At 33.2% G+C, this 13558-nt stretch overlaps 1 protein-coding gene across 7 annotated transcripts in view; it reads right to left on the bottom strand.

Annotated features, from left to right (window-relative positions):
* Positions 1-13558, bottom strand: part of VPS37A (VPS37A subunit of ESCRT-I) — a 74104-nt gene that overhangs the window by 54796 nt on the left and 5750 nt on the right. For 5 of the 7 annotated variants that reach the window (XR_014019127.1, XR_014019128.1, XM_081269200.1 and 2 more), the window contains exons 2-4: positions 4649-4723; positions 2435-2549; positions 1783-1883 (exon numbers count right to left, since the gene is read on the bottom strand). Coding sequence is in view for 5 of the 7 variants with exons in the window: in XM_081269198.1 (XP_081125324.1) it covers positions 1783-1883; positions 2435-2549; positions 4649-4723 (291 nt within the window). In the remaining 2 variants the exon portion in view is untranslated. Of the gene's footprint in view, positions 1-1782; positions 1884-2434; positions 2550-4648; positions 4724-5876; positions 6009-13558 lie in introns of those variants that run through there. The other 2 variants (XM_081269199.1, XM_081269201.1) reach the window with 2 other exon arrangements.

Raw genomic sequence — 13558 nt, 5'->3', positions numbered from 1 at the left:
GACTGAACCCAGGTGTGTTCTACTACTAAGCTACATATCCCTATCCTTTCTAAAAAAAGAAAAAAAAATTATGAGGTGCTGGGCTTTTTAAAAATTTTGAGACAGAGTCTTGCTAAGTTGCTTAAATGTCCTCAAACATTCAATGCCCCTGCATCAGCCTCCCCAGTAGCTAAGAGAACATACATGCACCACTATGCTTAGCAAGAACACCTCAATTCTCCTGGAGCCTGATTTAGATAATAAAATCCTGGACTCAAAATTAAGAGCCTAATTCTATAATAAAATGAACTCTGGAAGTTCTTGGGGGAGGAAATTAATGTATTTTTGACTGTAGGAAAGAGGTGAATTCTTGTGGCCAGGATTGTGACAGATTGTAGTTTCCAAAATTGCTACCACAAGATTTCCAGTCCCACATGCTCTTCTTGAACTTTTTACTCCATTGACAGACATAGTCTATTTCCTCTTCCTTTTCAACCTGGGTGGGACGTTAAAAAGCAGTAGAAATGATACTGAATGACACCCAGGACTACAATCAAAACATGATGCAGCTTCTTCTTGGCTGTCTTGACTTCTTTCCTAGTATGCTCACTGTCAGAACCCAAACTGTCATGCTGTGAAATAGCCCAGGTCACATGAAGAGGCCACATATAGAGGTGTCAGCTGACAGCTTCCACTGAGGTCTCAGCCTTTGGCCAACATTAACTGTCAGACATCAGAATTAAGACAGCCTTCAGATGATCACTGAAGTGATCATTAGATCACTTCAAACCATGTGATCTAATGCAAAACTGGAAGTGAGCACCACTGATCCCTAACTAAATTAAAGATTCATCAAAAAAAGATTCTCATTATTTTAACCACAAGTTCTAGGGTGATTTGTTATATATCCTAAATAACTAGAACAACATTCCTTTACACAGGAAACTATAAAAAGACAGTAAACCAAGAAACTAGGAGGTAGCTTTAAAAAGTGAATAATACAAAACCCAGGAAGTAAAGAGTTTAATACAAGAAAGTGGCAGAGGAAAATCCTAAGACCAGTGAAGTTCCTGGATGACAGCTGTGGAATAATCATAGAGAAGAATTCAGAAAGAAGGGGGAAAAAGTGCAACTTCATCTGCAAGTAAAAGGAAAAACAAAAACAAAAACAAAATCCCACAGAACCTAGAGATGACCTGACAATGTGAAAAAATGGGTTAAGAGATATTTTTCAGAACTGTTAAGAGCTCTGTGGAAATTTATGATGTGGAAAATTAAGATCTAAAAAAACCAAAGCAATACAAAAATGAGGTAACTACTAACTCCAGGAAAAAGTAAAAATGGTTACATACTTGGCTCAGCAATGGGTAATATTTAAAGTCAAAGTAATGAAAACACCAAATATAGGTTAAAATCAGGATATAATTTATATCATGATATAATTTAAAATAATGACATAATAAGTTAAAATCATAATATAATTTCACTTGGAAGAAAAGGTGGAGAGAACTTTTTGAAAGATAGCTAAAATTATTATAATGTAGCTATCAATTATAATAACAGGTCAATAGAAATATCTAAAATGAAAGAATTGAGAGATAACATCGTGTACATATTATTCAGAAAAGGAAGGTAAACGTTAGAAAAATAGCAATATAGTTGCCACTGAAAAGTGTGGATACATTTGAAGATGAGGATATGGAAATTAGAGGGTTACCTTTTAACATCATTTAATCTTTTAAACTGCATTTTGATTTCTTTGATAAGTACAAATATGTTTTTATTAGTTATAAATATACTTACTATGGAAATGCTGTCGAAGCAGGAGCTAAAACTGGGGGATTCTTCCAAAACTCATCCAACAGACTTTGAACAATTTTCCCAAGATCTGAATGCATTGTAAACTGAAAGTAACAATAATGCATGAGTATTAAAATCACTTTCAAAAAAAAGATCATAAAGTCTCATTGACATAATGTCATTTTAAATCTTAATCCACTTTTGCAAGTCAAGAATTGCCAGAAAAACAAAGACAACTGTGTCAAATCAACTTAATAGCAATCCACAACTCACGACATTTTCTTATAGAATCAATATTATAAGTATTCAGTAATTAGCAAATTAGGTTGAAAGTCCATTCAATCAACAATAAAGCTAAAATAATTCCACATTTCACTATTTATAATAGTTTGAGAGTTCAAACGTAAAGTTATGGTCCTTTAACGTCAACCATATCATATCCAAAAACTATAAGTCATAGTATTAACTAAACATGATATTTAAGGTAAAATATATAAAATATATAAGGTATATAAGGTATATAAGGTAAAATATTTTTTGGAAAATTACTGAATCCAAAGTGAAATTTTAAATGAATTTTAGGTTGCAAACATATTTCATAGAAAAGTAATACACTTGTTATAGTACTCTGAAAAAAATTATACCACACACATACATTGCTTACTAATGGAGAAGTAACATACACTCCTTGTTTATCCATTAAGTGATGTCGTATTGGTGGATAAACACTGATTACTGGTTTTTCCTGAGGAAATTGTGGAGGAAGTAATCTGGTAAAAAAACAAAAACAAGAAATATTATATTATATAGTCACAATCCTAAAATTCAAGTTAAAAGGAAATTAAATTTTTACACTTATACAGATTCATCATTAAGTACTAAATGTTCTATGCCTGGCACAGTAGAGCAGGCCCGTGATTACGGTGACAAAGGTGGCTGAGGTAACAGGATTGCAAGTTCAAGGCCAGTATAGGCAAGTTTGAGGCCAGCCTGGTCAGCTTAGTGAGATCCTGTCTCAAAGTAAAAAAAATAAATTAAAAAAAAAATTAAATGAGCTAGGGACATAGCTCAGAGGTAAAGTTTCCGTAGGTTCAATCCTTAGTACCTAACAAAAACAAACAAACAAAATAAATAAATAAATAAATAAAAACCCCAACCATACCAAAAAACTCTATGATGGTTATTGAGTTAACTAAAATTTATGAACAATTACACTTTGGTTATATAGTAATTCAACACAGCTAAAACCTTAATGTGCAATATAGACAGTTTGAATTATAGAAGTTTTTACATCATGGTGATTGTTTTCAAATATGCCAAGCTATACAAAATCTCAGCTAAAAATCAGAATCAAATGAATCATACAAACCCTGTCTGATTATTTATTGGATCACAGTTTCTGGCCACACAGTATTCTTGGGTTTTTTTTTTTTTTTTTTGCTTTTTTTTTTTTCCTTAAATTTTAAAATGCCACCAGTAATTATTCCAACATCTGTTCTATGTCTAAAGAGTAAGTAGATAAAATGCAAAGCACTAGAACTGAAATGCTGGATTTCGTCATGCCTTGATTCTACCTTATTTTCATCTAAATGTTCCAATTAACACCTCTCTCCCAACTTTGAGATCAATTACATAGGTGCAAGCAAAAAAACACAATAAGTTCTCCAACAATTTATTGTCAACAAATTCTCAAAGGTGAAAAGTTAACCTTTTGTAGTATTACAACATTAAAATTATCAGGTAAAGTCTTAAAAATGAGTTTACTATTTTCCAAATCTCTAAAATTCAGAATAGTTTTCCTTTTACACTATCTCTCTATTCTTGTTGGCCCAGAAGGCTATTTGTTGACAGTATTGTCACAAAGAAAACTAGTTCCTTGTTGGATTCTCCTACTTATCTCTACCCAGACATTTGATGAGAAATAAAACTACTTCATTTATATAAAGATTTTAAAACTACTTTGGTAAAAGAGATAATAAATGGCATTTCCAGCCCATCAATCTGGATTTGTATCCTGTTATGATATCTACTAACCATGTGTTTGTACTTTGTCCTAATCTGCATGATGGCTATAAGGATTCATAAAGCTCATGTGTCAAGTTAATGCTTGGCAGAGTTAAATGTTCATGCTTGAATCCATTCGTGCAACTATTATTTAATAAGGCCTCCTCTGCATAGGCACGATGTTAAGCAATGAGGATACAAAGATGAATAAGAGATGTTTTTTTTCTTTACCTTACCCAGATACTTCCTCAAACAACCAACCACCTAAATGCAATCTGAGGTAATAGCTCATTTTTTTTTTAACAATGGAGACTAATAATTGCAATTAAGCCTAAATAGTCACTTCAGCAATCAGTCCAACTTCTTCTGTTTATGACTTCAATACAAACCTCATAATTACATTTTTAACTTTTAATTCCATCCCCCACCCCCGCGGCAAAAATCAGCTGATCAAAACCAGCCCTGACTGTTCTCAATGATGTAGTATATCTACTGTTAAAGTTTCAAACATGTTAACTTGTTTCTGATGTAAAGGTGAATCAATCTCTATAGGTTTTCCATATGTGATTCCTTTGTTATTATCATTTTTCAGTCTATCTCTAGCTAAGACTAGTTCTAATAAAAATAATTATAGTACTAAGGGTTATTATCGTATCTTTTAATTGCATTTTCTCTTTTATACTTCCTTTTCTATGGCTACCTGTATCAGTGATGTCTTTTACAAATTATTCACTAAGTTGCACACTTTTTAAAAAAATTATAGTTACTTAAATTCACTTTAAACATCTTATTTCTATAGTAACTACGAGAGAATAAAAAGTTTAATTCCTATTACATGAAAAAAATAAGATACAATTCTACTCACATATTAATGTTAATAGTCAGATTGTTTACAGTGAATGGCAATCTGTATTCCACATCTTTCTGTATTTCAGCTATACTGAAAGAGAAAATTTGAGAAAAGAAAAACTTACCCAAAGTTATAAAAAGCATTAAAGTTAAAGACAAATGTTAAATGCTAGAGCCTACTAAAACTATTTAAATTATAATCACAGAATCTGGATAGACAGCATAACTTGTATTTTGCAAGATAAATTATCACAAAAACCCTTATCAAATAAGTAGGCAATAATACTCTGAAATATCCAAGGGGCAGGTGGAGCATTCTAAGGAAAACAGGCAAGTAAAAACTCTTGTATTTTATGTTAGATTGGTTCACTATCATTTAATTTACCATTAATAGAAGCAACTGCAACCTCTCTGGTTAATATAGGTCAGCAGGACATATGGGTTCTGACTGGAACTATCACTGTCCAGCTACAGATGGTAATGTCTTAAACTGAGAAATCTGAATGAGTGTTGATTATATAATTTGGATAGAGGCTGAGAGCTGCTTTTCAAAAACAATTATTTCCCTTTTTCTAAGTAAGGGAAGACAGATTTTGTTCTAGGTAGCAATGTTTTAGTCTTGCTTGTAACTACTTGTTGCTAAATACTTAAGTCACAGCCTATGAAATATATAGGAAAGTTGTGAGGTAAATATCCAAGAAAATATCTTAAAAGGGAATGAAAGAATAAACAATTGTACGCACTCTATTTGCTCTTCTGTCCTTTTGCTTACTACCTGCCTGGATCATTAACTAGACTTCTTTAAAAATTTTTTTTTTCTTTTAAAAGCATATATATATATATATATATATATATATTAGTTTAGATGGACAGCAGCATGCCTTCATTTTTATTTTACATGGTGCTAAGGATCAAACCTAATGTCTCACATGTACCAGGCAAGCACGCTGCCACTGAGCTACAGCCCCAGCCCCAATAACTAGACTTCTAATAGCCATTTTGGACCATGAGTGACACTGAGAATGGGAGTCATATACTGGGGACAGCTAAGAAAAAAGAAGTAGCTTGGGTCATTGATGACCATGAAATTTCCAGGCTCTTAATTTATTTTCTGTAAGAGAAAGATAAACTTTTATTGTACTTAAGTCATCATTTTGGGGGTCTTTGTTATTGGCAGAATATAACTCCTTTTAACATTCTATAATGCAGAATTTTATTTTGTTTGTTGTTAATTTTAGGCATACCTTTTTACAAATATCATCTGTAAATCAGATATGGAGACTTTGGGGTTCACTTGGAATACTAATCAATATTCACAATATTTCCACTGAGAAAAATACTAAGTTGTATCGATGACTTCAGGTTGTAGAGGGAACCTTAATATCAAACAGACAAGAAACTTCTTCAAGCATGAATATCTGGGAAAGGCCTAGCATATGCATAATGGTTTAATTTGTGTTCTTTTGGATGCTTTGAACTAAACTTCTAATTTTTCTCATTTTTTGACTATTATATTTTCTGGTCTTTTTTTTTTCATAAAAACCTAGGCTCTAGAATATGTAAATCTTAGATGGCTTAAAATGTTAGAGAGTGTTGGGACACAGCTATGGAAAAATCTTAGATGCAGATAATGCTTTCTCTTCTGACATCCTATGGAATAGGATTATCATTGAGAAGAAAGACCTAAAAAAAGACTCAAGCAAGTACTCAATATCAGGATTTATATAGTTTTTATTAAGTTTTTCTTTGGGGATTAAGTTTAGACTGGCTGCCCTTTCAGAGGTATGAACCCTGCATAATGAAAATAATGGCCTAGTTTTTAAAAATTCTGTTATATTAGCTTACAACCCTAAAGTTTCATTGTTGTAGGAAACACTGGTCGTAAAAGATTCCACCATTCAAAGTCAAGAAAAGCATCTAAGTGATTAACAGGGTTATACACAATTACATATAAGAGGAAAGGAGGAGTAGGAGAGAAATTATATAAGTGTAAGAAATGATTTACAGTAGAGGGGGTGGAGAGAGAGAAGGGGAGGGGAGGGGAGGGGAGGGGGGATAGTGGAGAATGGGATAGACAGCAGAATACATCAGTCACTAGAAAGGCAATTTGTAAATCAATGGAAATGTAACTGATGTGACACAGCAATCTGTATATGGGGTAAAAATGGGAGTTCATAACCCACTTGAATCAATCTGTGAAATATGGTATATTAAGAACTATGTAATGTTTTGAACAACCAACAATAAAAAAAAAAAAAAAAAAAAAAAGAGTGTGACCTTCTCCTTTTAAGGTCAGGTTCAGATCCTGCTGGTGACCATGGGCAAGTTACTCGACCTATCTAAAGCCTTTTTTCTCAAATTGGAAATGAGAATGTTAAAAGCACCTATTTACCTAAAAGTGTTGTCAGGTTAAGCAAGATAGTGTATGTGAAACCCCAAGAATGATACCAGGCAAATAATTGCTCAAGATCTAAGCTATTATTTAAAAAGAATCTAGAATGTACATTAAAGTTGGGGCCTGACTGGCCTTGTGATATTAAAGTTTTAACTCATTAGGTTTTTTTATATTATTCAGATTTTTAAAGAAAAATTTCATAGAAAACACATTAAAATGTTTCATGTAAATTTTTCAATTAGGAATGTCCAATTCATTTCTCAGTTATACTCTTCACATTTATTACATTTTTGAGACGTTTTCTACACAAATGAGGTATCAAACAAAAAGAAGGTAATTCTTACATTGTTAATGACAAATGAACCATCATTAATAAATTCCAAGCAAGTTAATCATGGCAATCTAGCAATGCATTTTCAATAACTGTATTAGATAAATCTAACTGCAGCCAGATATTGAATTCTTTTATGTAATGAAAATAAGTTCTCGAATATTAATTACAAATGTGATTTTGAACATTTTGCTATTTTTAATAACTTTAAAAAAACTTATTCCAAAACTGATTCATCTCATTAAAAAAATAAAAAAACAGGCAAAGAAAACATATAAATAATTTGGAATCTTATATAACCAAGACAACCACTAGTAACACATTGATGCAAAATTTTCTAAATTTTTTCTACATTCACGAACCTTTACTTACAACAAAATATAGAATTTTGAAACTTTCTCTTTTCCCACTCAATAATTTATTTATAATTATCTTTCTAAATTTACATCAATGATAATGTTATTTCTACCTTATCAATCTTAATATCTGCATAATATTAATAATATTATTTAAACTATTCACTATACTTTTAGGTATTTAGATTGTTTCCAATATTTACTATTATAAATCATCCTGCAATAAATACTCTTCTTATTATTTATTCATGCTAACAGTGATACTACCTTTTTTGCAGGGATGGGTGTGGTGCTTAGATTGAATTAAGGATCTTGCATATATGCTAGATACCTACTGTACCACTGAGCTACAACCCCAGCCCCACTGATACTACTTTGAATGCAAGTACACACACACACACACACACACACACACACACACACCCTTGAAAGTAATACTGTAATCATAGCACAATAGAAAATATAAATTGCCTTCCATTAGTAATCTTTTTCTGTAAGGTTCTCCTCTAATAATTTTATTCTCTAAGGTTCTTTGAAAGAAGAGAATTACTATGGTTTTACCTCAGTATCTCTGAATCTGTTTGGGGCTAAATCAATCCAGGACAACAGATAACTTCATTAATAGGAATATACAATTAATTGGCATTCTCATTTTTCTGATAATCCCTAAAACATGAAATGCAATCTCTATATATAGTTAAAAGATCCCTATAGAGAATAAACAGTCATTTAATGCTTGGCTTATCTTTTGCATAAACTTGGATTTCCTAACACAGAGTTCAAATAAGCAGATACCATTTATCCAACATCTTGAAAGGAAATGGAAAAACAAATGAGTATAGGGTGATCTTTGCTCTGAAGGAGCATACAGCTTGATGTGAAAGTCCAGAGATTTTTTTAAAAAGATCAAATGAAAATAATGATAAGCATTTCCCATAGTGCTGGATAATTCAAGTAAAAGTTTATAGATAAATCTTGCAAATGAAGAATTCAGACACTTAAAGAAAGTAGATAAAGAATAGGCAATTTTCTTTTCTTATTTAAATCTATGAACTATTAAAAGAGATTTTTAAAAGGCAAATCTGTAATGATGCTGAAAAGCAAACACTACCATAGCAGATAAGAAATTTTAAGGAAGATCTGAAAGACAGAACATGGGATTAGATTTAAGGAACAGAGTGGAAATAAAGAAAAGGAAGTAAATACAGAAAATAATCATAACCCAAAACATAAAACCAATACAAAGTCAGGAGCAGTTTGAAGGTCTTCCAAGTGTTTGAACCAAGTCAATACAAAGCAAGAATGTATAGAGAGGAGAAAGGGCAGAATTATTTCTCAGGTTAATGACTGAAGTAACATATGTAGCAGATGGGCTAGTTAACTCTGTCCATTTTATTGCATGTTTCAACCTGTAAACAGAAATTATATTTGCATTCATGTTAACAGTGAAGGTCAGACACGGTGGCGCATGCCTATAATCCCAGCTACTTCAGAGGCTGAGGCAGGAAAATCACAAGTTCAAGGTCAGCCTCAGCAAATCAGCAAGGCCTATCTCAAACTAAAATAAAAATGGGGATATAGCTCAGTGGTGGAGCACTTGCTTGGCATGTGGGAAGCCCTGGGTTCAATCCTGAATATTGCAAAAATTATTATTAGTAGTATTAGTATTAGTATTAGTATTAATGTGAGCTTCTAAGGTAGGTAGCAGTGTTGTGGAAAGTTACAAATCAAGGAGGCTACTAGCTCACAGAAAGCCTTTATTTCCAGAAGACAACTATCAGCTTGCCCCATATAGAAGCACATTATTCTTTCTGCTCATCATCAGAGGCAATATATGGCAGAGTAAAGATCCACAAACAAGTCAACAGAGAATATCAAAAACAGAAATAAGAACATCATAAAAGTTTTAATAAAACAAAACTATGAAAGGAATGCAAGCTCAGCAAACCAAAACACAAAATTGCAAGAAACGGGAACAAAAAGGAGACTATAAATTTGTGTAATTAATATCCTTAGAGAAAAGAAAATAGCATTTGCATGTATGTGTACACATGAGCACATACATATACATAGCTGATGTGAAAATAAAAAGCCAAGAAACTGGTAATTTAAATAGCTTTTATCTGTCTCTTAGCGAAAGTTGATGTACATTAACATATTTAAAACTTTATGGAATTCTAAAGTAAATTGCTGCAATTTGTTTTCCAAAGCTGTGCCACATGTACACATTTATTTCATGATATTTTTTGAACAGTGTTTAATTGAACAGATAGGAAAATGACTAAAATGTGCAAAGAGCTATAGGAACACAGAAGAAAGCATGTAACCTAGTGGAGAATAAAGGGGAAAAATAATATCTGAACTACCATTAAGTCAACCAAGAATTAACCTAAGGAAATGTTAGAAAAGTTTCAGATACAAAACAATATGGGTTCTTTGCTATGGTTTGGATCTGAAATGTCTTCCAAAAAGGTCCATGGTTTCTAGTTTAGCGCTATTGGGATATGGTGGTAGAGACCATAAAAAGTGGGGCCTAGTGGGAAGTTTTAGGTCATTGGGAGTGTGTCCCTTAAAGAGGATTGTGGTATCCTGTCTCTTCCTCTTTGTTTTTCATGTCGTGGCCATGAGTTGTTTTGTCATACACTTCCATCATGGGCTGCCCTATTATGAGTCCAAAACAATGGGGCCAACTAGCCAAAGACTGAAACCTCCTATTAACCCAGTGCAAAGTGTTTTGCTTTTTAATGGCAGTTAACCTTTCAGTAACTGTGCCCTCCTTGGTTGTACCTCTAAACATGCTCCTTTTCAGGCCAGAAAGTTTTCCTAATGTATCTACTGTTAGTTTTTGCTCCCATCCTCACTGTAAATTTGTCTAAAACCCACTACCCAAGCTGCTGCTTTAACACTGTGCTACATTAAAATTCCCTCCACCACGTAAATTAGTCCAACATCTCTAAGTTCAGCCTCCTACAAAGTCTTTGGGCATGGACACAATGCAGCCAAAATCTTTGCAACGGAATAATATGAATGGCCTCTAGACCAGTTTCTAATAGAATTCTCATTTCATCTGAAGCATTAACAGCCAGGCCTTTACTTTCCACAAGTCTACTGGCATTCTGGTCTACTGAGCCCCACAGAACCACCCGTTAAGCTCCACTTACATTATTCTAGGCATTCTCTAGCCTATTCCTCCAAACTTTTCCAAATTCCTTCTCCACTTTTTCTCAGGAATAGTCACAGCAATGACCCCAGTTTTAGTAGTGAATTTTTTGTGTTAGCTTTCCATCACTATAACAATACCCCAGATGTATATCTTATGAAGAAAAAAGGTTTGTTTTAGCTCAGTTTTTAAGGTTTCAGTCCATGATCAGCTGGCCCCATTTTTTTTTTTTTTTTTGAGCCTGTGTTGTGATGGCATATCATCATAGTATTACATGGCAAAATCATTCACCTTATAGCTGGGATGAGAAAGAGAAGGGGTGGGAGCTCCCACAATTGCCTTCGAAGTCTTGACCTCAGTCACCTAAAACCTCCCATAAGCTCCATATCCCAAAGGCTTCACAACCTCCCAATAGTGCCAAGGGCCAGGGACCATGCCCATTTGGAAGATTTTAGATACAAACTATAGCAGGTCTGGAGCAGCTATTATCTATTGAGAAAGTTTTTTTCTTGCATGGTTATATGGTTTATTGTATCATACACTTTGCAAGTATAAGTTTTAATAACTCTTTATAGACTATATGTCTTAATGGGTCAAATAAAATTCACTTAATTGTGGGGTTGTTTGATATATACAATTTTATAGTTTACTATATAAGTTCAAAGATATTTGTACAGTCAAAAAGTTGACATTCTGTAGAATTATTTAGCTTCAATAGATGAAGGAAAAACAGATTCTTATAGAATTTTTTATTGTAACAAGTTAAGGTGATTTCCATCTATAAATTTTTAATCTCAAATACCTATAGGATCAAGTAATGTACATGAATAAACAGAGCTGTTGTATTGCAACAGAGAATAACTGCAAAGTGACAAAATGGGAAGTGGGAAGCCCAGCAAAAGCGACGGCTACTCTTAGTATGAAGCAAATGTTGCTATACAGATATTTTGTTAGATCTTTCCATATCTTTCATTTTAAAAGTTATAAGGGACAAAGGACATTGGGAAAAAAATTATGCCTTCTTTTTAATTTTGTTACTTTAAAAAAGTCTATTAAAAGTAAAGTTGGAGATTTGGATATTTTAATGTAAAATCTCAATTTTTAAATGTTGGCAATGGGTCTTTTTAAAAAATAACGTGGAATAGTTAAAACACATACAGACACACAAACACCCTTATATGCCCTCACTTTAAGTTTTTTCCCTTCTATTTTCATGATATAAGTTTTTGTGTCACCAAGTTTGTATATGAGTACTTAAAAGCTAAAAGTGAAATTCATAGAAAGGAAGGCACAGAACTTGGATTTACTCAGAAACCTATGAGTAACTGTAACTCAGTGGCAAAGCACTTGCCTAGCATGCATGAGGCACTGGATTCTATCCTTAGCACCATATAAAAATAAACAAAGGCATTCTTTCCATCTACAACTACAAAAACATTTAAAAAAGAAAGAAGAAACCTATGAGCACACCTGTAAGCAAAGGGTCAAGCTTAACAGCTATAGGAAAGGAACTATACAAAAGTAAACTTTCCAAGGAAGTTATAAGGCTACAAGTTTGGGCGATCAGAAATAATACTGGGATCCAAAACAATTTTAAAGACTATGGAGACTGCCATTGCTACAGCATCAATCTTGAATGTTTCCTAAAGGCCCATGTGTTGAAAGCTTGGTCCCCAGTTTGTAGTGCTATTGGGAGATGGTGGAAACTTAAGGAGATGGGGCCTAGAGAAAGGAAGTTAGGCCATAGAGGGAGTACCTCTGAAGGAGATATTGGGACCCTTCCTCTCTCTCACTCTCTCAGTGTCTCCTGGCTGCCATGAGGTGAGCAGTTTCTTCTGCAAGTTTTACCCACCATCATGTTCTATCTTGCCATAGACTCAAAAGCAAGGGGCCAACCAAACATAGACTGAAATCTCTGAAACTGAGCCAAAATATACCTTTCCTCTTCAAAAATCCTTTATCTCAGATATTTTGTCACAGTGATGGAAATGTTATACAGATATTATTAAGATATAATACTTCAAGTTCTTTACTTGCCTAATGCTTTATTAAATAACTCTACAGAGACATTTCATTTGTGAGTTAACTCTTTGGAATGGACTTGTTCGAACTGGAAAGTCAGAAGTAGGCTTTCCAGAGACAAATCAGTTGTAGGTAGGCTTGTGAGAGATTTATAAACAACAACTTGGTTAGAAGCATGTAGACTAAGAGGCAAAATTTTAGGCACACTAATTCTATGCAGGGGGGAAAAGGAATACAATTTGTCATATGTCTATTACAGGTCAGTTACTCTTCTGAATACTTATACACATTTTTTAAATATCAAAAATCCTACATGAAGGCTGCACATGTAACTCAGCAGTAGAGGACTTGCCTAGCATGAACAAGGTTCTAGGTTCAATCCCCATGCACTGCAATTACAAAAAAATAAAATCTTACATGATAGGAATCATTCCTGATTTTACAGATGGAAACAGAATCAAAGGAGTTGACCAACTTGCCAACAGGTCTTAAAGCTAGTATGTGTTAGACTAGAATTAGAATCCAGGAGTTTTATTACAGAGCTTTTATTTCCTTAAGTCCTACTGATTTTCTGGATTCCATTTATTGTATTTTTATCTTATTATTATTATTTTTTTAAATCTTTGCTCTGCCTCAGTTCCTTTTATTTGAACAATGAGACA

This window comes from Spermophilus citellus (assembly GCF_964194105.1).
Source record: "Spermophilus citellus genome assembly, chromosome: 16".
NCBI lineage: Eukaryota > Metazoa > Chordata > Mammalia > Rodentia > Sciuridae > Spermophilus > Spermophilus citellus.
This window is presented reverse-complemented; position numbering and strand designations above follow the sequence as displayed.